Here is a 26500-nt window from a genome sequence, read left to right as displayed (position 1 = left end):
GGAGACCTCTGTAACCAAAATACTAGAGAGGAGAATCCCTTGATAAGTGGTTACAAGGCACAGCTGTCCTCACGAAAATTCAAAAAGATCTCAGAGGATCAGTGATATCTAGGAGGCTCCACTACTTGTTCATTTCAGGCACTAGCAAAACTTCTTCTCTTACATGCTTTCCAGCCAGACACAATAGAAAATTCAGATGCATTAGGTCTGGGTGAACTAGATTTGGGTGGACTAGTAGGGAAATTGCACAGAGAAGAAAATGTAGAGCTTTTATTTATTTATTCATTTATCATGTTTTCTTTAATGTATGGCAGATTAATGAGAAGAGTAAAATCATTAAGAGCCATCTACAGAGCTGGAAGTGTGCCGAATACTTTCCATTTCCCTTTACTAGCCACCCCAGCAGGTTCATCTCTAAGTCCACAAGAATTGCAAGAGCTATTCTAACTTCAAAGTTACATTTGAGTAATTCAGCTCCTTCCCCCAGCAATTACACCAATTTGATTTTATTATGGTCTTCTTAAGCAAAACAACAACAAAAAGTCAGACTGTACGGATCGCAGACTATACTTCTGTTCAAAGGCAACTTAAATTCCAAGTTACCACAAAGCACTCTGAAACTGATCTCTGTTTCTGTAGTATTTGCATATCCAAGGAGCTGGACAGCACTCTGATCCTGGTTACATCAGTGTAAATCTGAAATAAATTCCTGTGTTGTAAAGGAGTTATTCATAAGCAGTTACTTCAGATTGAACCCAAGCTCGCAAATGGCCACATTTCATATCTTGGAGGGGAAGGTGACAGCTTAACAAGGAAGTATTAAAAAAAGAATTTTCAACTTGAGCAAACTCTGTGTATTCTGTATATAAAAACTACCTTGACTGTCCACAGGAGCTTATGTGTCAGATGATCAAAATCTGTGCTATAAATAGACTCCAGCAGTCTTCTGAAAAGCATCGAGACATAAGAATTGTCAAACACAGACAGAGCGCCTAAATATTCAGTGATCTAATTTTGATCTCACACAAGGTATGCACTGGTGTAATGCCATATTTTTTTTAAACGGAGAGAGGATTCATCTAGATGTAAGATTACTACCCTATATTTATTTCTATTTTTAATCCTTGTGATTAATTATTAATGTTACATGCTATGTTTAAGATAAGAACATATTGCTGCTCTAGAAAAACTAATAGAGTAGGCTTTCTTCCTTTTCCTGATAAAAGAAAATAACAAAGACACAATCTTCTCTAATTTCACACAACAGTTCTGTCTTCCCGTGATAACTAAATTAACAGTGCTGCTATCACTTTGAAATGGTATATAACATTTAAGATTATTAGTCAGCTGTTTGCTTTTCAAAAAAACTCAAACATACTCCACAAAGTAGCAGACAAAACCTGAACATATCACAAGCGATCTGCTCTCCCAGTTTGATTCTTTCTGGTTTGCAAGCTAGGATGTGCAGAAATTATCACTGAAGACAGCAAAAGAAACAATTACAGGCATAGTGCTGATAGATGAGTACCTGCAAATAAGTACAAGCCAAGATCAAAATTAACTCACTTTATGCACCAATAAGTACAGTCTATTTGCAAGCAGATTCAACCAAGACAAAATACTGCAATGGGAAAAAAAAGACTGAGGGCTGACTTCTGCAGCCCTGACTGAAGGCAACATTCCCATTAATTGCAATAGTTTTGCCTGAGCCAGGACTCCAACTCTAGAACCCTAACTACAGCTGAATAACCAACCCATAAACAACTCTGCCAGCAAATCAGTACCTCTCTCTAAATTATGTAACAGAAAGCAAGGTTTTTCTTATCATTAGCTGCTTCTCCATTCCCCATGACACCATTAATGCTCTGTGCCCACCAGCTCCAGCCAACGGGAAAGTCACAAAGGGGTTGTCACCAACATGCAAAACTCAAGCTTCGGGGCTCAAGTTCATGCAAAAACTAGATGGTTCTGGAGAAGGCAGTCAGCAAGGCAGCTTCTCCAACAATGCAGATGAGATTGGGACACTCCTTGCCAAAGGTTGTCATAGAGGCCAAAAGCAAAAAGTTTGAAGTTTTGGTTCTGAAAGTAACTGATGGCCTGACATTACTCAGAAATATTTCTCAGATGCTGGTTCCAGGAGCCCCACAACTACACCAAATTCTTAGCTTTAAAAAGACAGATTTCTAGCTTTTAATTCCTTTTTTTAAACAACAACAACAAAAAAAATGGCTGACAGCTCGATCAAAAAATATCAAATACACCACACACTTTTACAGTCTCCAGAGATACGGGAACAGTAGTTTTAAGACAGCTGAGTTGTCATCCCCCTTTGAGTTGTATGAGGATTTTGATGGTTAAAGCAAAGTTAGGCCACCAGGAGTACAACACTTTGCAGGAGACATACAAAGTACTAGGGAAAGAAAAAAAAAAAGAAAAAAATCTTTAAAACATTAATGAGAGTCAAACTAATAAGTGACACACGTTTATGAGCTCAAAAAAAGATTTTCAGGAATTTTCAGAAACTAATGTGGTCATGACCTATCCAGCCAGGGCTTGGTATGTGGCAAGTGATGAAGAGTTCAGCTTAATGGGCCCTTTCCCCTGGGTGGCTATAGGGACACACTTCCTCCCAGAGACCATTTCTAGTGGGCTGGGGCTGGAAAAGAAATCCTCCTACCCAAGATGGGAACTAACATATGCATCATAGATCCGCCAGCAGCCTGCTCTAACCTAATCCCCATCACTGCTCCCTGTTCAGATGTCCTTTACAGCCTACTTGCAGATATTCAAATTTTTCAGCCGTGGGTCAGATGTTAGTTTTGAATTCCAGCTCCTTTACCACTCAGGCCTCCCACGGATACAGCTGCAACTCTTGGTCCAACCCAAGAGCCTTTTCATGCAGTAATGAAGTGGGAGGTGTTTGGCCGGTGGACACATCTGCTATTTTAATGGATATTCTTGACTTCCTAAGGCTGTGGGTCAAAAGGCAGTAGGCTAGATGGCCTGGATTGGACAATCCCATACAATCTCCTGAACGCTCCTACAATTTATTACTTTATCGGGACCATTAAACACATTTCTTCTGGTATTTAAACAGTTTCTGCATCACTACTCATTTGGCCTCCTATAATTTGTTATGTAGGTGAATTTTTCAACCTGTGCAAAGGTCAGGGTGATGTCTACAAATCACTTAAATCTACCTCCAAATGCTACCTGGACCTTTGTTGGTCATATACCACATCTAACGATGTCACCATCTGTGAACAATATGCCGAGATGACTTCACTTGCAAAATGCTGGCAAAATACTGGAGGAAAAGATCACAAAATAAGTTACAAAGTTCATTTCAAAGTCGCCAATAACCTTGCCAAAAAATTTGCTTCATTATCTGTCCAGCTCTGGCTTTGATCATCTCAAACATATGGGAAAATTAGAATTTCATCTCAACATATAAATTTTAAGTTCTTAATAGAGTAATGAAATACTGTATCTTAAACGTGCCTCAGCAGTCACTGTTCTGTGGAACAGTAAATTCTGAAGAGTAACAAGGTGGCACCAAACCAAGGTCTGTCTGGAACTTCTGTATCTAGAGGGATGCATTTCATATCAACAATTTGGTCTCGTATATCCAGGGAAAAAGCACTGGTCTCAGTTCTGGGAACTGACTTTAAAAATGTTACAGGGACCTTTGACAACTTTAGGTAGGCAAGAGAAATTCTGGAAGAGTGGAAAAGACCAAACTTGACTAAAAAATGAAATATGAGCAGCTGGATACAATAGGCAGCCTGTGTCCTCTGTTCCCATAAAAATACCAGACCAAATAATCAAACAGGCTACATGTAAAAAAAAAAAAAAAAAAAAACCCACACACAAAAAAAACAGGAGAATGACAGTCAGAGGTTCATCAAAACTGAATCTCATCAGATTAACATCGTTTCTTTCTATGACAGAGTAACGGGTTAGTGAATAGCAAAGGACAGGAGACATTACAGATCTGGATGCCAGTATGGCTGCTGATACTGCCCAGCACAACAAGACAGGGAAACAATTTCACTGGGTGGAAAAGTGCTCAAGAGCCAAACCTGGGGTTGCTATCAGTGGCTCCCTGTCCAACAGAAGGATGTTAAGTGAGGGTTGTTTTAACATTTGTTATTTTCTGAATGGGGAGCTTAATCATTATGCCTAAACTTATATTAAACAGGAAGGCTGCAAGTACTTTGGAGGAAGAACTGGAATGATTTTAACAACCTGGAGAATCACCTGGGAAAAGGAATTATTTGCAAAAGTGAAAGGTAGTAACCTTTCTCCACCTAAGTGGAGAATCAGCTGTACAGACACAGTTCAGGGAATAGTCACAGGTTCCTAGAAGAGGACTGGGAGTTTAGAGGAAAACGCAAACTGAAGCTGCATCACTTCTTATACTGTTGCCAAAAATTCAGACACAGAAGTGAGATGGATAATCCATTGTACACTAAGAATGTGAAGTAATTCTTCTCTGCAAGGCTGCACTGGTGAGACCTCAACTGAAGACCTGTATCCAGTTTGAAGAACCAAATTTTAAGAAAGGGATAGGCTTTCTTAAGCCTAGATAGAGTACAGAAGAAAAAGAAGATAGGCAAATTTCTAGAACGTATGACTATACAGAATGAGTGGAAGAATTTGGTTTGTTTAGTAAAGATGAAGGAAAACAAGAAAAAAAAGGTCTCAAGATCTACAGGATATTGCTGCAGAGGAAGAGGCCAGTCACAAGGTGACTAGGACAAGTATTGGGTCTGAACTACACCAAGAAAGATTTAGCCATGAGGAAATAACAGCAAGTGAAGCACTGGAACAGACTGCCTGGAAGGATGGACAATCTCTACCACCAATGTTTTCAAAATGGATTAGATGTGTATCCATTAAGAGCAATATAGGTGACCCTGCTCATTAAGACACTAGTTATTTCTCCATGCCTCTGCCAGTTCTGCAATCCTCTTATTAGTGGACCACTGCTCAAGCCTCGGAACTCACCAGAAAAATTCTTTAAGTGGTGAAATCCCAAACATCGTAATCAGACAAAACTTCCCCTGACTCTGGAATCTGGATCAATGGCAAAAATATCAAAGACCATGTAAGGTTCTGCCACTATTTGCCACATACCTTCATTTAAACAATAAATCATTATTCAGCCTGGGTAACATCCCACTTGAGAAAGAAGATCATAGCAGACTGACTCACAATTTGGATGCCTGTCCATGATTTTGTAAAGTTTTAGGACTACCTTTGTGGTTTTACACTTGCATCCGATCTCCACAATTACTTTAAAATGTTCTGTTGTAATACAATAATCAGAGGCAATTATGGAAGGTCAGAGAAAGAGCGGGCATAATATATTATGTTAGCTCCTTCTGATAGTTCATGATCTGGAGCTTTATTAATGTGTCTGGGACACATCCCCCAGCCCACTTCAGAAATGCCAACACTCCCTGGGGGATGGCACTGAAGGGATTCACAGCTTTCAGATCTCTCTTCAAAAAGATAAAGATGATGACTTTCAAAGAAGTCAAGGGGAATTAGAAACCTTTTCCCCAAAATCAAATGGGGGCATGCATAGCTGTAACAATAGGTGCTGTGGCAGAAGCATTAAGGCATCCTTTCACCAAACCAGAGAGTCAAAGGTCAGCCTCGGTCCAGATTTACACCAAAGGCTGCACTGCCAATTAATCTAGCTCTGAGCAGCTCCTTGCTCACTCAGACCAAGTGTTGAAAAGCAGCTGAATATAGTATTACCCACTTTGTAACCTTATGTAGTGAAGATTATAGGCACTGCTATGCTTTAACTTCACTCATCCAACAGGATATAAGGTTTGAGTGAACTGTCGCCATGGCCAAAATCCCCAAACATGGCTGAATAGGGAAACTCAGGACTTTCTTCTCTGCTCATCTCACACGTCAATGCCAGGCAAGTACAAGTTCAAATTTATGGGCTGGTTGCGCTTGTCATCTGATCCACTCCAAACACACATGTTATTTCCACTGCTTCTTGCACTTGTATGCTCTGATGGAGCAGACATATGCTTTTGCATCTCCACCACTGGAAGATCTTTCAGAAGGCAAAGAGAGCTGAGCTTCTGATACTCTGCCACACTTCACATTAAGGGCACATTTATAAAGAATATATAGAGTGTGAATAAGTTTCTAGGTATGTGTGTAACGATCAAAATCAAAAGATCACCTAATAATTTATAAAATCTATAGTTCCCTAGTGATGTGTTTCCGATTACCTGTTTATATTTCTGTCATTATAATAAGACTAATCATCCTGACTATCCTTACATTAAATTCTTACTCTGTTAAGAAATGGAAGAAACAAACATTTCTCCCTCGGACATGCCCTGCAAATGTCTTCCCCTGTTCTCGACACCCCTCTCTGCCACACTACAACTGACAAGTTACATATGGTCACAGTTAACCTACAACTTCTTCCTTCCGGCTAGTAACAAGCACACATTTACAAAATTCAGTGAGGAAACCAATAAATGCTGACACACCTGCTCCTTAACCTCTTCTTTCTGTAGCCTACTTTCTCAGAGCAGTACTGAAATTACAGGTACATCCCCACAGTCTTTTACAGGCAGACATCAGCAAGTTGTGGCCCCGTTCAGAGCCCACCACACACAACAGGGCTTATTAGGGCTAGCACATGGCACCACAGCTTCTAACCGTGAGTTGCCTGACATCCACATGGCTCACAGCATGAGCAGAGCAAATCCACCTCTACCCAAAAACTAAATGTACACAGCAAGAAGCTAAAGCCAGTCACTCTAGAGCCTTTTGCTCTGCCAACAAAGTAAACTCATTAATTGCCAGTGCTGTACCTCTCCATCAATCACAGGACCCCTAGGACTCCACCACAAACTCTGCTCCGGTATCTGATCTTGGTACAGGAAAATGAAAAAAGCTGAAGTGACTGAAAAAAATGCTTTGGGACTACTCTTTTTCTCAAGCTATCTAGGCTTCTCTTCAGCCTCTGCCAAAGCAGAGAAATTCAGCCCTAATTTGCTGTCCAGTTGGAACAGTCACTTCCCAGTTCCCATCAGCAGAGGATCACTAGGTAGCTCCAACCCAGCCCTCTCCCAGCACTGCAAGGGCTGTGAGCGGCACAGTGAAACAGCACTGCGAGTACTTGACCCAGGTCCATGCACATAGCCCCCAACTGCCCTTGTGACGCAGTTTATGTTTAAACAGCACAGAAATGGGATAACTAAATTAGTTTCACTGATAACTGTCAGCATCTCTCTTCTCAGAGCTCTCTTCTTGGGGGTCACAGCCTGGATTTTCCTATCGTGCTCCTGGGGGTCAAGAGCCAGCCCGGAGTACCCAGCTGCCAGCTCTTGGATATTAGACCTGCTTAAATGGTCTCTGCCCTCAAGGAATCTCTGCAAACCCATAAGGTAGAAGCAGGAGAGAACTTCATAAACTACCTTCCATAGGTTTGCAAACATTATCTCATTATCAGCTGCTTCTTTGCACTTATGCTTATGAAAGCAAGACTGAACTTTGTCTTTTACCTCTAAAGCAGAGCAGAGTCCTCCAATCCGGCAGCATTACATAAATGAGTTTCACACCAGTGGGGAGAGCCTAATAGATTTTGTAGGTCAGTGCTTCTGGCAGATATTTCTCTAAAGACTGTGTTTTGAGTTCAAGGAAAGAAAAAAAAAAACTATCCTTCAACTAGATTTTCGAAGGCACAGTCCAGTAAAAGTTAGTAAGAGTGGAGAAAAAACAGAAGAGTAAAGAGCTCGATTGATTTGTTGCAAGCTGATCTGAAAGTGTTTCGAAAATTCAGGGCATGCGAGGACAAAATTTAAAAAAAAAATATATTCTAGCAGAGAACAACTCAAAAATAAAAATAGCAGCAGCAGCTAAGAACAGTTCTTCAAAGGGATGTCAGACTTTACAATACTTTGCGCAGCAGCAGTGACTAAAAAGGCTTCATGTTGTTGCTACATGGCGATATCAAAAACTAGCATTCATTTCTTGGGGGAAAAAAAAAAACCAAACAACAAAACCACATACAGCAGAATAATAAAATGCAACCATAGGAAGGGTGCTTTAAATCCTATTTATAAAACCCTGGGGCATTTTACCTTCTTCAGTGCGGTCACCACAATGTCAAATTCGAATTTTCAACACAGGTCAGAAATGTCATAACTGGCAATGCAAGGGATGGCATGGGTGACAAAAATAATTTCTAGGAACTTAGCCTTTAGAATAAACAAGCAGAATTGGTGGCATGTCTTTGTTGCCTTTTTTAAAGCTAAGAGTTACACTGAGTATTAAATTTGCTAACAGACAAACTTTTATGCTTTATATGAGTCCTCTTGTGCAGCAATGTTTTCTTTCCCTGGGCTCTTAAGGAGCCAAGATGTCTGAAATGACTGCAGAAGCCTCTATCTCACTAACCTGCAGGAGAAAGAGAGGGAAGCTTACTTTTCCTTCTCTGGGTACCATGACATATTTGTAAGCCTAATAACATCCTCGCAAAGTAGACAAAATATTAAGATTATCTCTACATTAGACCAGCAAAGACGTAGAGGGCCAATAGCCAGCCACCAGTTTTCTGCAAGTACAAAATTAACCTTGGATTTATTATTTCAAATAAGAGGAGATGATCATCATGAATATTTTATAACATTTTCTGTAGCCTTAATAAAACAACTACATTCTCTCCATTTTTTAAAACTGCACAGGGTTCACAACCATCGTCTGTGACGCTCTACAGACCTTTAACAATAGCTGTGGTTCTGGAAATTAATCTTTTATTCATCAAATTTCAGACCAAAACCTGAAACTGTCCTGTAGAAATATTTTATGTTTTTTACTGCATCATCTTAAAGTCATAAAGGCAGGTGTACCCTGTGAGACTCCTGACATCCCAATACAGCCTGGAGAAGTAGCCAAACAGTATGAAGCCAACATCTCTCCTCCCAGGCTGGTATCCTTTCTGTGTGCTCGAAGGAATTATGAAATAAAAAAATGTGTTAGTAGCACAGGGTGCTTATTCACACCGAACAGGCCAATGCTTTGTTTTCTTTCTCCTCCTCTGTCTCCACATATATTAGGGGGTAGGAGGGACCCAACTCCAAGACTTCATTGGCATTACCCTCATTTGTCAGCTGAAGAGCTGTATACAAAGAACCAGCAGCAACAGAAACAAGCAATTCTACAACAGCAAAATGGACAAAGTCACTTTCCTACAGAATTGTGTCTTCTAGACAGATTCTCCAGTGTCTAAAAAGCAATTAGACGAATTCATGGAAGAAATATCCATCAAAAGCTACTAAAATATACATACACCAAGGACTTCCCAAGGCACAGGTCAATGAAGGATGGAAGCGCACCAGGAACCTGCATTATACTCTTCTCTGCATATCTCCTGTTGACCACTGTCCAAAGCTGGATGTTAACTAGATGCATCTTTGATAAGACCCCCAAAATTGTATGCAGTACATCTCATCTTCAGGAGTGAGCTAATTCTACAGCTTTCCCACCACAGGAGAATCAAGAGGGCCCCCATTTTCTAGCGACCTGTTTTATAAACATCAGGGCTCCATGCCTTTCACACTCTGACTCCTGGTAGGTTTGCTTGGATTCGGCCAATAGACTCAAAAGTTACAGTGGAAGGGAGTAGGGACAGAGATATGATGTTCACATAAGCCTTAAGAAACGAGGTTAAAAAAATCAACAGATGACGAGTTACAAGACGTTCTGTAATCTGCTTTTAAAACACCCAGGAATGAGGTGCAAAGTCCTAACAGGGCATACGAGAATGTGTTTGACAACGAGCAAGCGCTTACATTAGGCAAAAAAACATCATCCTTAAAAACTGATTCCATGATAAAAGAGAGACCCAGTAGTAACTCCAAAGAGCAGGAACCTGCTCACTTACAGACCCACCACAATGCACAGGGCTGTTCTTTCCTTTCTAAATCATCCCTTTTATTCTCTTTCAGACCTTAACAGACTGCTACAAAAATACTATAAATTATAGAGTATGAGTGATGTCAAAGCCTGCTCTCAGAGGGAGGCTGGGAACAGCAATCATGTATTCTTCAGTTTGGGAATATACAGACATAATTTTTGTTCATAGCTTATAAAAAAAGGCTCTGCACATCAAAGGCACCAAATATATTTCCTTTCAGATCTTCCCTTCAACCAGCCCAGTCCGACGCCACAGTCACATGGAGAGAAGGGAGGCTGATAGGATGAAAAGGGGAAATCAGGACCAAGGAGAACAGCTTAAGCCACTGAAATACACACGGAAAGCATAAATGCAGCAGAAGACCCAGTATCTACAAACTCCGTTGAAACTGCACTGCATTACTGCAGCTGGCTTCCAGAGACCTGCTTCTGAATACCTGAACGTGACAGGAGATAATGACCATAACCCTCAAATGAAGACCTATTTATCTTCTCTTCATGTGCATAAAGGATATTTGGCAATTCAGGCTGCTCTGAACTACAGTACCTGTCCACCAGTCCCAAGTAGGGAAACAGAAAAACTTGGGGAACGTGAACAAAATGGGATGACTTGTTCTACCCAGCCACACACTATCCATCACCCACAGGGAGGATGTGAAGGGCAACAGTCATTAAACCACCAGAGGATTCTCCTGCTCTAAGGTGATCTTTTGCCAGGTAACACATCATTAGGACTGCTTCACTGAGGGGAAAAAAAAAAAATAAAGCATAGGAAATGATCAGAAACTTGATGCTGTTCTCCAAAGCTGTGTCCATCAGAAAATCCTAAAAAAAGGGCTTAACTTTTGTTTGCAACTAAACCAAAAACATCCTCAGCTATGAACGTCCCACAGTTGCGAGCAGCTTTGGAACTAAAGCAAATGGGAACCCAGACAACTGAGGTTTGTCCCTTACTATTATTTGTATGGCAAATCTGAGACCCCAGCTAAAATAAGAGACTGAAACCAACGTCTGTTAATAATGTGCACAGTGATAGCGATAGATTTCTTCTATCCAACATTTCCCTACATAGGGTAAATCTAAGAGCTACACCTCCCATTTTGTTTGCCTCCTTAAAGCAGTAAACTATAAGGAACGTCTTACCTCCACAAAGTGCTATGTAATTTCACTACACTGTATAAATGTTTTACACCAATAATAATTAAGGCGCACATTTTCAAAGAAGCACCTCCAAAAGTTACACACACAGAATTTGAGAGCACTGTGGCTAAATCACATGTACACACTCACCGGAGTGGTGTTTCCAGGTGTCTGCCTTAAAAACTTTGTCTCTCAGAGGAGCCACTGCTGCATCAGTGCACAGGGTGAGTACCTAAGTTTAAGAAAGTTTTCAAGAGTCTGCCCACATACAGACATCTTTTCTTCTAGCTGATTTCTAAGCCCATAGCCGAAGATGCCTGACTTCGCAAGGATGCTCAAAACAGTTGCTCTGAATTCACTTCAAAGCAGATATGGAAAGACACCGCACAGACCCTAGCTAGAAATAGAGTTGCCCTAATTTGATCTAATTAACCTCCTTTCCAGCACTGAATATGTGGAAACAAACAGGATGCACTGGAAAACCCAGCTAAGCAGCCTCTTCACTGCTTTTGCCTGCTGCAGTGCATCTACAGGTGAAGTACAACCTCAGCCTTTTAAGTCAACCCTCCAACCAACCAGCGAGGTCCCCATCTGAGAGCAGATGGTCTTCAAAAGGCATATTCCTGGACCCACACCTCTGTGAAGACACTAGGTCAGACGACAGTTGTGCAATTAACGACACGCTGAAGTCAGTCCAATGTTCCCTGCAAGCATCAAGCTTTGTGGCACACAACCACAGATAAATTCATGCCCATTGCCAAAGGGTCCCCCAAGAAGAATGACAGAAGGCAAGCCTTGTACTGGATGAATCACCTCGACAGGACACATATGGCTTGGCACACCAACAACAGCTCAACTAAGTTTTTCAGCTGAAAAATGCCTTTTGTTCCTTCCTCGAAGGTTCTTTTTTCAATGCATGTGAAAAGTGGCACTTCTTCAGTGACATTCCAGACACTTCACCAGTCTGAATCTTTTTTCCCAGAAGAAATGTTCTCAAAATGTTTAAAGTCTTCCTCTTAACCAATTCCTCACTTTTTTTCCCATTCCATCCCACCCTGGAAAGAAGCAAAAATTGACAGAAAATCAGGAAACTTCATCAGATGGGTTCTTCTTTTTCATATTCCCAGTAAATGCTAAGTTCAATCACTTTCCACCTGCTCTTGGTGTTAGCAGCCTCACTACGTACTGAGAAGTAAGTGCTTTCTCACACATAGAACCACTCCTCCTCAGGTAGAAGTCCAAACCATGGTACAGAAACACCACAAAGAGTTCACCTTCCTACCATCCATGCTGTCAGCATTGAAGAATTTCCTCTGGTGGAGCACTGCAAAGCATCCCACTTGCACGCAAGCTGCTACAAATTCTAGCCCCTGTAACGTATCACACAACAGGTTATTTCTGGCACTGCAGAGAAAAACCCCAGTCTGCACCCACACAATTCCAGGAATGCAAATTCCACATGGCAAGCTTTGTCTAAGAAAGGATTAAAATGTTCCAGGTTTCAGACATATAAAAGAAAAGGGTCTTATCAACTGCATTATAACAACTATGCCACCTTACTTCAGGATGCCAAATGCAAATCACACAGTGCGAACTAATGCAATCACTTTTCTGTCTCAGAGCACTCTGACAGAGAACATGTGTTTCAGCCCTGTTTCACGCTTATCTTACACAGGCACAGCAGCACATGGTTTCAGTATTGTCCTTAGACATTCAGGTATATGATGCCCATTAGCTGAAATGGACCTGCACAGTTGTGTTCCTGTGAATCATATGAAAAATTAGTCCCCAATAGGAAACTATTTTTTAGCAAGGCGCACAGCATCTCCAACTATACCATTAATAATAAAGGTGTGTGCTAGCCCTCATCAAAAATGTCCCCCAGAAGACTAAGCCTCTGCAGGAAGAGAGATAGCTGTACTGTATATTGCTTCAGCAGGCAATTGTTCAAGCAATACTGCTTCAGTGCCATAAACAGCCACTTCCTAGTCATAACGCCAGCACAAAATGCCCAAAACAGGAAGGAATAAAACTGGAAGGGTCACCAGGTTGGCCTCAAGCTACAATTTCTCACTCTGGATGCAGAGATCACTACCAGGTCTATAACTGGTCTGGTAGTGGATTTGGTGGAACTGTTTTGGTGGAGTTGTATTGACCCATGAACTCCCATGCTTGTGCTTGCCTCTCCCCTTCTCCCCTCCCAAAACGTAACTGGAAACTTCAATGAGACTCAAAGCAGGCATGGGAGCTCTTCTTGCATCAGACAAAATAGACCAGACAGCTTTGAGACAAGGAGCAGCCTTAAGATTGCCAGAAACAGTAGGAAACATCATCTTCCACCCTAGACCTGAATCACGCTCCTTTGCCTTAGCTCATAAGGAAACCAGAACAGGAGCAAATCAGCTTCTCCTTGCCTCTGCAAAAGGACAGCAGAGACACCTTCTCACTCCCTTGTTCTGCTACCTCAATCCAGGCCAGCCTTGCTGAATGCAGGAAAGGGCAAGTTCATTTTATCAACAGTATTTGCAAGTGAAGTCTAGGAAGAATCAATATGTTTTTAAAGTAATAACAGAGAGGTCTTCTTTGCCTGTAAGACGAACACATACAGCAATGCCTTTGAATAAATTTATTGTTGCCACTCAAAGTGCCTGGGATGCTCTCACTGAACAGCTCTGCCATCCCTGTGTAAGCCATACCCTGTGTATTAGCTAGGCATAATGTTACAGATTCCATCCTCATACAGTGAAATCTGCCATTCTGCAGAGGGCCAGCCCAAATTGTAGGCCACCAGGGAGTCCCACTTCACCCTACCACAAGAAAAGATTTTCAGTCTCACTACGTAGAGCTGGTCCACTTACTTTTGGTGAATAATTTAACCAGCCAGTGAAGCACTTCACTTCCTCTCCTCCCCCCCCACCCACCCCCCCCATTTGCACATTTGCCATAAAGAAAGAGTCACTTTTTTTGCAGGCATTTTCATTATTGAGATCATCCGGCAGCAGGTTTGTGTGAAAAAATTCCTGCCACCAGTTGTTCAATGATCAGCAAGCCACAAATTCACTTTCATGGGTGAATTCTCATGCAGGTAGCTGAGCAAAAGCCCATCAAGTTCCAAATGTGCAGAAGAAATAATTGCAGACTTTTAAAACCACTAATAAAAAAAGGAATACAAGCATTGGAAGGATAAAAGTGTGCTCACAACCATCTGCAACTCTGAAATATTATTTTACCACATCTAACCAAGACCAGATACACAGCTGCCTGCCTGAGAGGATGAGGAAGACAATGTAAGGGAAAGAGTGCTGGAAGGACAGTCAAAATGAGGGATACCTCCTCTGTGCACTCCAGAAGAGTACCAGGAACTCATGGCATACCCAGGTCATTTCTTAATAAGCTATACGCAGCAGCAACTCTCTTAGGGAAAAAAAGGAGAGAAGGCAGCATGCAGCTCCATGCTGCCACAATGACACCAAGTTATGCAAGCTTAAGCCACCCCAGGTGAATCAGTGTGAGGTGAAGCAGCAGGCTGCCAGAGCTGTGCCACCCAGGAGCACAAAGCACAGCCCAGCCGTCGCCAGGGAGTCCAGGCAGAGAGGAAGCCTTTCTGCAAGAAGGGCTGGAGCAAATGAGCATGGGAGGGCAGAGGAACTGAAAACCAAGCAGAGAGCCCATGTAGAAAGCTACCGAGTTATTGAAAGCACCTCTACCAACCTTAGAACCAGGCCAGGTTCAGCGCAAGACCTGCTAAGCAGTCATAGAATTATAAAATCATAGAAGGGTTTGGCTTGGAAGGGACCTTAAAGATCACCTAGTTCCAATGCCCCTGCCATGGGCAGGGACACCTTCCACTAGACCAGGTTGCTCAAAGCCCCATCCAACCTGGCCTTGAACGCTCCCAGGGATGGGCCACCCCTGTCAGCAAACCCAGATCATCACCCAGTCAGCAGTGGAGGAAGAGATCGCTCCATCAAACATTATGGCTTGTTCTGCACAATCTCTGGCAAATTAACATCCCTCCCCGCCACCTTACCGTCTCAATTTTCCCCTGCCAAATAGGAGTAATTTTTCTCAAAATCTTGGCAAACTTCTTTATGAGGCATCTTTAAAGCTTGGGAAATAATTCTTATTTAGATACATAAGACTGGGAGAGACTTTTTGGCCATTAATTTCAGCCTTCTGCTAATTTCCAGCCTTAATTTATTCATGGCTTGTTCATACCCATTTGTCCGTGTGCCAACATGCCGTTTCGGTTTAAATAACACGTCCTTCCCACATTTCCCTGTTCATCCTCCCAAGATGTATTTGGAGCAGCAGCCATGTTCCCATCTTGGCTAGCCTATGCAAGCCAAGCTCCAGCAGTCTCCTCTTGCAAGGGTATGGTCCCCATCGCCCTGGTCCCCAGGGTGCCCTTCCTGATTTAAATTCATTCCTGCTGACCCCAGTAGTTCAGAACTGCACCCATATGCCATGGCATAGTCAGGTACTGCAGTTTCATGGCTCAGCTCCCCAGAGATTTGACTCAAAGAGACTGAAGCAGTCCCTGACAAAAGGCTGAGGACTGAACCAGTTCCCTCTCCCTCCAGCTAATGAGACCCCTCATCCTCTAAAACACTTTGAGTCCCCAAGTGAAGGGGAGATGCCACTAGTGCAATGCTGCCATACTGTCCCTTCCAGCACAAACAGAAATCCAAACAAAGCCTGGCCCTACTCCATTAGAGGATACGTACCTGGTCTTGCCAAAATTAGCGGGCAAAGGAATATTTATAAAATCTGTTTTGCCGAAAGAAATTACTTCATAAGTTATTGCTATTCCTGCTGAGACACAGCCATACCGGGTTTGGGGTTTTTTTGCCTGAACAGAGAGACAAGCCTGTGAGGAGAAGCAACTACAACAGGACTGCATCCTATGCCATGACATCCACTCATGCCCCCAGAGCTGGTGAGGAAAAAGTTTGTTAAATCTACAGTTTGCAATCCAGCCCCCACTGCAGCACACCCTCCCTAAAAGAAAGGCTGGGAACAACTCTCCTATGGAAAAAACCCTGTCCAGTAGGGAAACAAAGGGCTTTGAAATAAAGCTTATTCCAGCCTAGGCCTGCATATGGAGTCCTTGCAACCCAAACACTATCAGGTGGCACAGGGGCAGCTGCCACAAACTGGTACAGGCAGAAGCAGCCCCAAGACTTCAGCTCACACAGAGGCTGATTCAGACACCACTGCCTCCCTTCCAGACCCCCTCAAACACAGCTCTATGAAACCAGCCTCATCCCCCCCAAAATTTCAAAGCACCTTTCCTCAACCGTTCCTTTCCCAGTCTCTCCCATTGCGCGTGCTCTGCACGGAGAAACTGGGGGCTCTGCAAACTGTTGGAGCAGCAGCTGGGTACCTCCAGTAAACAGACTGAGACTTTGTTCCTCTCGCTGGAAGTGACAGCTACCAGGAGGGCACGGTGTTCAGTAAGCACAGAGATGATCTGGGTTTGCCATGTGATTCGTACTGCAGCAGAGCTGCTGGCACAGCTGCTGTAATAACCAGAAGAAAATTCCCTCCAATGTTTCAGACTTAGATTTCCCCTCCACAGCCTTTTACTCTGCTCGGAGAGCAAGAGAGCCAAATTGCCAAGCCACTGATGCTGGCTCAGCATGCCTGTAATCCCAGTCTTATTAAACAAAGCAATTAAGCATGGACTTAACTTTAAACACATTGTCAAAGCCCAGTGGCTTAGTGCAAGTTCAGACTTAAGCAGATGCTTAAGTTCATTGCTGACTTGAGGCTTAACTTGCCAAATTAAACCACAAAGCCTTGCTTGAGCTGTTCTACGGAAGTAAGAAAACACAAAGCTTATTCTCTACAGCAACCGTGCTAATGTTAAGGACAGGTTCAGCATTTCTTCCCAGGCACCAAGCACCGCTGAGGACACACACTGCTGCAAGGGCTTTCCAGCTCCCTGGCAGACATGTCTGACCGTGCAGCTGCACGAGTGTGCCCAGTAACACAGCTGACGGTCCCACTGCTGCATACGCACGAGACACGACCCTCTGCTTCTAGGAGCTTACACAACTCCAGGGTTTCAAGGCAGGTCTGAAGGAGAGGTGAAAGGGAGCTCGAAGCAGTATGGGAGAATGTACAAATGTTTAAAAGTCTAGCAAGTGCCTGCTGCAGGTTGGCATTCACAGCCTGCTGCGGTGGGAATCAAACCCCGCAGATCTGAATGAGAGACATCAGAAGGGTAGAAATAAGCTTTACATATTAGGAGAAGCTCTCCAAGCATGATGAAAAAGAGAAGGTGATGAAGAAGCTAGGAGAACTTGAAGAGCTAGGAGAACAAGTACAGCCACTACATTTTCAGTATGGTTATGCTGTTCTTGTCCAGGCCTGAGAAAACATCATTACAGAAATGCAGAACTGCAATGCTGAGAGCCAGAACAAGACATAAGACTTTGCGGATGGTGGAAAGACCTCCATCAAAAAGACATTAGACAGGCAGAAGCTGCTTGACTTGGAGGTGAACTTGGTGAAGCTGATGAAGATAGAGATGAGAAACTTTGGCTAAAGCAGTTTTAATTCAGTGGAAGGCACAGAAAAGGTGTTAGGACAGACTTGAAGGAGAGGAACTTTGTAGTGTGAAAGTAAAAAAAGCTTTCAGTACTGAGATGAAAGGCAGATGGGCTGGCAGTTGGAAAGAGTCAAAAAAGAAAGAAAAAAACCTCCAAAAACAAAACCCATACATACTCTTGAGACTGGAGACACTAAACATGGTTGTATTACCAGCAAAAACTCAGAGAAGAATGAGACGTTATGGCAAAGATCAGGAGAGGGAACAGGGTTTGCCACTGCTTGTGTAGATAGAAAAGCTGGATCAGACCAAATGAAAACACACATATTACAACATGAAGCCAAAGGGGTGACAAGCCACGGGAGCACATTCTGCAGTCCCATTCCAAAGGCTGAAGCCTCTGTTCTACACCAGTACCATGCCCTGGGAAATTATGGAGTAACTTTGAAGAAATTTACTGGAAGAGGGACACAGCCCCTTTTCCTTCCCACAGAAGCCAGAGACCTCATACATACTCTGTGCATTTTAAATGCAGAAATTGAGGGATCAAGCCATGTACCCAAAGGTACAGGATGACTGGGGTTGGGAAAGGCCCTTTTCATCTCAGGAACCAGTGATGGGGGGAAAAACCATCACATCTTGCTCCAATTCCTGTGTCTTAGTATGCAGGATATGTTTGGGGTTTTTTTTAATCCATATACATGAATGCAAATACCAGACCAAAACACACACTTCTGCTTGTAATCAGATGACTTAGAGAGAAATAAAGAAGGTGTTTTCCTTCCCTAACAGCTTTTCTTAAGGATAAATAAAATTATAAAAGTGCCTGACTTAAATTTAACAAAAGAATCAGCATATGCACACTCCCAAGTCTGAAGTAGGTTAGTGCACACAAATATAGAAGATGAAGCAAAAGTCTCCAGAAAATACTTCAGTTCTTTGTAATAACAGCTCCTAAATACTACAGATGTCTGACATTAGAATTCATGACCATTTGTGACCAGTCCTTAGCCTTTACACACAGAAACCTAGGCATGATCTCCTGTTAGAGCATGAAATACTTGCCAATCCACTAAGGGAGGGATGTACATCACCAGCTCAATTCACAGAGCCTTGGGCTGGTTTTTGCCTTTTCCAGGACCCTCCAAGAGTGAGCAGAACAGTAGCCACCCACGCCCCTGCCTTTACCTTTCCTCATCAAGAGAAATCTCCCTGTCCCTAGCTGGGCACAGCAGGCTGGGGACAAAGAGGAGCCTCAAGGAAGGTGGTGACCATCAGCAGGCTGTCATCATGCAAATAACAACCCCAGCTGGTGCCTGGCCAGCTCTCTGATCAGACCCAAGGGGTACCCAAGAAGCAGACAGCACAAAGCCACCCTGGGGACAACAGCTCATCCTCAGCTCCCTCTTCCTCAGGCACCCTTCAGACCCAGGCAGGAGCAAGGTGACAGCATAAGCAGATGACTGCACATGCTACAGGTTTGGGCATATGACAGGACAACGGCTCCTCTGCCACTGGGGAGGGTAGGGAAGAAACTTACCTGAAATTCTGGGCACATTGTATGCCACCAGCACACTTCTCTCCAGGAAAAGACACCAGCATTGTTCAGTTGCACTAAAACTGTATTTGGATAACAATGACAAAAATCGTGCCCTCCCCAAAATAAACTGCGATATCAAGTACATTAATTAGTTGTACAAACTTCCCACCTTGAGTGTTTACATTTTGACAGTGCTGTAGCTGTACTGAACAATTAGCCAAGAGAAAAACTGTCAACAGCACTTAGAAGCAACACCACTTGAAGGCAGTATTTCAGCCTAGACACAGGAACGGAGTAAGATCTCCAAGCAAGGACCTCCAAGAACGACTCTCGCTGCCTCGCTGCCAAGAGGCTGTATCTGTTCAAGATGCCTGAAGGATGCCTGTTTTTTCCCCAGGTAGGGGCAGAACATCTTCATGAAAATCCTAACACATTAAAGCACTTTATAAACCCAAAATACACAGCCACAAAGATAAGGTAGTCATTCACCGACTGCAAGCACTCCAAAACTTATGAAACTGCTTTAAAAAGCATTCATGGCTTAGAAGGGCTACATGCTTTTCATTTACCCAAGGGCATTTAAGTATTGGGATACCTCTGGGTTACGCACTTTCGGTTTTCCTCTTTAAGCACGATGACCACGAATTTTGCTTATTTTCTTCAAACAGAAAAACCTGAGACACTAATCACTTTTGTTTTGCCTCAGCACCCAGTCTTCAAAGGTACAGAAGTCTAGGAGATTGGCAATAAGATCCCAAGAGTCAGCACTTTTGAAAGCTTTGGCCTCTCCCAGCATGCTTTATCCAATTTGAAGCAGATGCAATCTGTAGCATCTGTAGAACCTGGTCCTGGACTAAGAAAGCTTTTCTTTGCCCGGACAGTCCTCTCCTGGCCTCCCTGATGCACCCGTGCAGAGCCACTTGCATTGCCAACACCGAATTCAGGTCTACATTTTGATAGAGAGTGGGAGTGTTGCTGCAGACTGAAAAATGGCGTTCTGCCACTGAAGCAAACTTGTGACAAAGTATTAAGCCAGTATTCTCATCCTTCTCTAGTAAATCACACTGTGTGATATCATAGGTAGAGATCCTCTGGAGCCACTGCAGAATTTGGGACACAGCTCAGACTTAAACAGTCACTGGACTGTCACGCAGCCTATTCCTCCAGATTGCTCCGAGCTTCTTCCCAACTCCTCTGACTACAGACAAACCAACTGACCTCACCAAATGATCACAACACCTGCCATGCTGTTAGCATGCTACCAATAACAGCTGAATAAAACCACTGGGCTTGACTGTTTGCTCTTTCAGCTGACCATTATACAAAGGAATTTTTTTAAAGTGGTTTCAATGCATGGCTTTCCTCCGTCATAAACAGCCCACAGACATGTTTGTCTGATATTAGCAGTTCATTAACTGAGTTTTGGTTTATTGTTGTATTAGAGCTGGAGAGTACTGCACTGCCTGTTCTGGAAAGCAGTCACCTCCTCTGATTCCAAGGGGAGTTTAAATATGCAAAAGAAAGTCTGCTCCTTAGTGCTCACCTCACTAAGGTGGGTTTTTTGCCTTTCTCCCCCCCACCCCTTGCCGCCGTTCCCCTTTTGTTTTTTAAGCTGTGGCATGTCATAGCTTTTGCAAACTGCAAAGCAACTATTAGACAATAAAACCCTAATGCATTCATTTCCTTGGTGGTAAAAATGAATCATTTCTTTCATTAGCCTAACTTTCCCCATTAAACAGCTCTACAGAGCACTGGGACAGCCACAATTTCAGAGAAACCCGCTAAGGTTCTCCCAGCTGCTAGAAACCCGCTGCTCCTTATTAAAAACTTCAAAAGCAAAAATAATGAAGGACCAACTGCTTTAATTTCAGCTGCTTCTTTTAAGGAAAAAAAAAACCCCCAAAACAAACCAAACCAACACCAAACCCTTAAATCACAAGCGTCTCATATTAAAGTGGCATGAAGGAAACCCCCTCTGTTACTCCCCACTTTTCTGGAAAAATCTAATTAGTTTTGTGAGGAAGATGAATAAACCCGGAGCTTCACGCTGAAGCGGCTGCCCCGGGGGGGGGGGGGGGGGGGGGGGGGGACACGACACCCACCGGTACCGAAACTTTGCCGGTGCGGCGCGGAGCACCCGGTGAGCAAACACACCACACCACCACCACCACCCCCTCCTTTCCCGCGGAGGTGGGCGGTAGGGGGGAGGGTGGAAACAAAAAATAAACCTCCAAATGGCAGCCAAACGTCCCCGCGCCCCTCGCTGGCTGCAGGATGGAGCCGCGGGCGCCGAAGTTACGCGGCGATCGCCCACACACACACCGGCCCCCCCTCATCACCCCCCCGTCCGCAGAGCCAAGGGCTCGCCCGGCCCGCCGCGTCTCCTCAGGGGAGAGCCGGGCGGGCAACCGCCCTTGGCCCCCCACAGGACCCGAGGGGTGGGGAGGGCATTTTAGGGGGGCCAGGAGAACCCTCAGGGCTCTGCCGCCACCTCCTTCCACACACAGGCACACACACAAGGGCCGGGAGAGGCGGGAGGGCGCCTTACTTTTCTGGCTGGAGTAGCCCGGGTAATATCCATAGTAGCCCGTGATCCGCAAGATCCTGTCCTCGATGGTGGCCACGCCGTTGGGTGCTGCCTTCCCATCCATAGAAGGCGGGAGCCGCTCGAGGGGCGGCCAGGCGGGACGCCGAGCCGAGCGGAGCCGAGGCGGGCCGGGCCGGGCTGGCAGGAGGAGGAGGAAGAAAGAAGAAGAAGAAAGAAGAAGAAGAAGCGCGGGCACGGCCGCCGCAGCTTGCTCTGACTCCGCCGCCTGGTGCAGGACGGGCTCCGCAGCGCGGCGGCAGCGGCCCGCGCCCAGCCCGGCCTCCCCCCCCCCCCCCCCTTCTCCTCTCCCGCCTTGCCCAGCCCCGGGCGGGAAGCCGGCGGTGCGGGGGAGGCGGGCGGGCGGCACTTCACTCGTTATTTAAAGGCGGGGGGGGGGGGCAGGAGGAAGGTGGGGATGGCCCCTCTGGGTAGCTGCTGAGGTGGGAAGGGGCTGTTGAGGGCTGGATCCGTGGCCCCGGCACGCTGAGGGGAGGGGAGGGGAGGGGAGGGGGGGTGTCCTCTCCTCAGAGCAGCGGGCCCCGGGCGAGGTCTGTGTGAAGAAACGCGGGTGTCACCCCGTTCCCCAAATCCTCCCCAGGCTGGTGACCACCTAAGGGACACCGTGGTCCGTGGAGTCGAGGGGGGTTGTACTCCGGACGGTCAGCCGGGGGCTTGACATGAGGTGAGGAAGGTGTCCCAAAATGGGACCTGCGAACCACGGACCTGCGGGTCCACGTCCTCGGATCTGTGTGTGTCCCCCCAGGGGCTGCCCACAGGCGTCTGAGAAAGGACAGAGGCCAAATTTGGCCTCCGAAGACCCCGAGGGGGGAAGGTTTCACCACTCCGCGCTGCCCGGGCTCCTCTCTGCCTGTAGCCCAGAGCTGTCCCACGCCGAGGGAAAGTTCGGAGGAGCAGAAGGGGTATCTGTGCTCTGCCACCCGGGTGGGGTGTACGCCTGCTCTAACTGAGGTCTAGCCATAGGATGTTCTCTAAAGCTTTGCCTGCATTTGAAAAATTAAAAAAAAAAATAAAAAATAAAAAAGGTGAGAAATTCACCATTTGGCTTTGTAACTCATTCCAACGGCTAATTCTCTCTCCGGTAACAACTGGGCTTTGAATTACTTGACTCTTCTGCTACTGGTCCTTGTTACGCTTCTTTGTGCTAGACTGAAAAGAACATTAGTAACCAGCCTTTTTTCCTCCAAGATGTATTTCCATCTAGTAATCAACGCACTTTTTTCCAGCCCTTTCATTGTTTTGTGGCTCTGTCATACCTCATCTTCACCTACTCCTCTTTCACCCGGCCATTTCCATTAACTGGTGCATGGGGAACCCGGTCAAGGCATTTCATATCCCTGGCTTCCTTCTCTGTTCACATTCATTCTTCTCCCTTCTGTGCTTGGCTAAATAAGCTGATGGCACAAAACAGCCTTTTATGAGCACAAACAAATAATAGATGTATTAAAAAGAGCCGTTGCTGTGGCTTTGCATGGGGAGTCATTAGCTGGTTAGTATTCATTTGGTGCTTTGAAGATCAATGTTTTCTGGTGTATGAATCCAGATATAATAAATGCACTTAAGATATTAAATAAATATTCTTTTGATCTTGATTTCTTGTCTCCTGCCATGCTGCTAGGTAATACTAAGGGCAGTTACAAATCAGTGACAGACCAACCAGCTACAACTCAGGAATTCAAGGCACAGCTCATTTCACAGCTTCTTCATCCCCTTTTAGGCTAGCTACGAAACAAGATTAGTGACTTTTAATGTTTTTCAATGTATAGATTTTTTTGTATTTGTCCAACGGAAGCACAGACTCCTGCATGACGAATTTACACCAACTGCCAACAGGCGTTTTCTTTTTACTTCTGATCTGTGGAGTGTTATAAGCAGCCTGCACCCCTTCAGGTTTTCACAGACTGGGATAGAAGCGGCTGAGAGCCAGACCATGTATTAGTTGGCTTTGAGAGGTGCTGGGTCAGTAGTAGTTGGTAAGGCTCTAACCCCTTCTGCAAGATTAAAATTCTCTGTCCTAGTTAGGGAGGCACAGTTGATGCAAAAATCACTTGCCTGGTGTGTTGTGTGGAATCTCTGAATAAACCACAAGTCCCCCCCTTCCCAATTTCACCTCCAGTGGGAGTTGGTGTTATGAGAACATTACCAGCATTGATCTCAGCTTCAAAGTCAAATTTCGGGACTTAAAAGTGTTACTTTGAAGAGAAGGAAAAAATGACTGGTTCATTTGAAGGTTAAAGTGATGTGCCCAGGAACAACTCTAAGCTTCAAATTCTTTCCAAACACCTTAGTTCTGGCTTAATTTTTCATCTCCTCTCTTCCTTTTATCCCTAGGCTTTCAAGGACATGCTGTGCATGTTTAAACATCACTAGATGATAATACAAGCAAAGCCATTCCTGAAATTGCTCCTGACTATGGTTGCCTTCCAACATCACTCTATGCAATAGATGCACAGTGGTACCCTCTTGTCTCTTTGAAAGCTTATAATGAATTGCAGCTTTGTATTGTTTCTGAATTCTTACTATGCTAACAATTTTTCTTTTAAGAAAAATCAAGCAGATTGCTTTTTCTGCAGTTAGGCTTTTTGCAAGTTACAGTTAAAGGAGTGCAGAGGAGGCCTAGCTGAGTAAGATGTATGAACTACCATTTATTACCAAGAAAAAGACACTTATATGATTAGGGGCACATGGGGACTTGTTTCATCTTTTCAAGTTAACAGGCCCATCAAAGTCACGAGCTGCATAAATACGCTAAAGTGATTTTTGCAGAGAGATTTGTGCATTTACCACTCTGTGACTAAAATCTAAGGGTTGATCCAGAAGAGAGTTCTAAAAGCATCAATTTAACCTGGAGCTTGTTGTACAGGTTGAATTTCCCCCAGACTCTACAAATGGGTATCTTTCTCTAGAGAAAGAAAGAGACTTACACCACTAATGGCCACAGAATTTGGCCACAGTTTTTTTAAAAAAAACCCATATTTAACTCCAGGCCATATGTTTGCAAAAATAGCCTCTCGTGTGAGAGAACAATGTAAATGTCTCCTGATCATCCTGCTGATTCTGCAGACAGACAGTCCCAGTGTCTTTTTTGCTGCTCACAGCTTTCCCAGACAGCCTCAGATAGAAAGGAACAAGAGTCTAGGTATATTTCACAGCTGCCTTTCAAATCCCATTGGATGGTGCTGTCATGAAACAGCAAGTATCCTCACATGAGTAGAGCCTGAAGAAGCAGACCTTTCCTTACCTGCCTGTTTTCTGACCACATCGACTCTGGTTCTCTCTCCGTGAGGCAAAAGGCATCATTTCTTCCCATTCAGTTCCTTATCTATGCCGCAAGATACCCTAAAGACCCAACGGTGACAGCTCAGTAGGTCCCCACGTTGGACAAAAGGCCCAAAGGATTTAGGAGAAGACATGGGGCAAGAGTGGTAGCAAAAATGCTTAGAGTTGAAGCGATTGCCTGAGATCCTAAAGCAGATCAACCGCAGGCTTTGAGGAATGCAACCCAGTTCTCCTGTTTCCCATGCCAGTTCCCTGTCCTTCTCCTTCGTTACTTCATCCTCCTCCACGTACCTCCCCAGTCGACCTGAGGTGAGAGAAAGGGGCAATTTCTGTTCATGAGCAGAGGTTACTGCCAATCCTGCTGTCTCATCTCTTTGAGGAGGTTCTGACCTAAGCTGTTATTGGGAGCGAGCTGTAAGAAACACAGGCAGCTTTGGTCTGTCAGTGCCCATTACTTTCTAAATGCAGCTTACCTATGAGCCTCTGAACATGTGAAAAAAAAGAAAAAACAAACAGCTACAGCGAGGAATATTTAATACCAAGTGACTCTTTTAAGTGAAAAATTAATTACAAGTTGATCATTCCAAATTAACTGTCTTCATTCCAATATATGTTTGGGGGGGTTTTTTGTTTGTTTGGTTTTAACAAGAATGTGTCGCTTTGGCTTGGACTGCAAATTCGCAAGAATCTTTGAAAAGTCATGGCAAATAGGACTTCTCTTGTCATTTGGAGAATATTATTTTGCATGTTATGGGCTCAGTTCTCCTCTCAGACACATCATGCTGGTGTACAGCTAGCATAAACATGAAGAAGCTGGACCCACAGATAGGGAAAAGAAAGTCTGTAGCATTTAAAGTTCCTCTAATTGTCCTCTTAAGCGGTAGCCGTGAAAGTCACTGGAGCATAGCCAGTTCCTGCTCACTCTGCCTCACACACACTAGGCATGAAGGATGGACTAGTCTCTCCATTGACATCAAGGTCAAAAAGGACTCATTGAGAATATGAAACCATTTAGTGTAAAGATGCCTGAAGCTGGCAGCTTGGTTTTAAGAGCTTTTCCCCTATGTTTGAAAACTGGGGAGTTTCCAGCTTGGAACAAAATTTTAAGTCCAGTTCCAAAATATTTCAGAGCATCACCAGATATTAAAAGGTTTTGATTTGGCAATGAGCTAGGCAGCTTTTTTAATGCCAGTTGATTTCATTGAAGGGAGGAAGAACAAGAAACAATCAATTCATTCTGAAAATAAGACACAAAGACGGTATTAAGGATGGAGGAGAAAGCTGCTAGAAAAATAACAATGTTGAAGAACAAGGAACAGAAATGGGAATAGGCGGGAAAGGAAAGAACAGAAAGAAACAGAAATTTTGAAAAAGGAGGAGGCTGTCAAGCAAGATGTGTCCATGCAGACACTGGAAC

General features: G+C 44.1%; 1 protein-coding gene across 2 annotated transcripts in view; it reads right to left on the bottom strand.

Annotated features, from left to right (window-relative positions):
- Positions 1-22066, bottom strand: part of SLC35F4 (solute carrier family 35 member F4) — a 127301-nt gene extending 105235 nt beyond the window's left edge. For both annotated transcript variants that reach the window (XM_049828441.1, XM_049828442.1), the window contains exon 1: positions 21748-22066. In XM_049828441.1, coding sequence (XP_049684398.1) covers positions 21748-21850 — 103 coding nt within the window. In that variant the 5' untranslated portion in view covers positions 21851-22066. The remainder of the gene's footprint in view (positions 1-21747) is intronic.
- Between the last annotated feature and the right edge of the window lie 4434 nt (positions 22067-26500).

Source organism: Accipiter gentilis, chromosome 25, assembly GCF_929443795.1.
Source record: "Accipiter gentilis chromosome 25, bAccGen1.1, whole genome shotgun sequence".
Lineage (NCBI taxonomy): Eukaryota > Metazoa > Chordata > Aves > Accipitriformes > Accipitridae > Astur > Astur gentilis.
The sequence above is the reverse complement of the archived record's forward strand: the minus strand, read 5'-3'. Positions and strand labels throughout refer to the sequence as shown.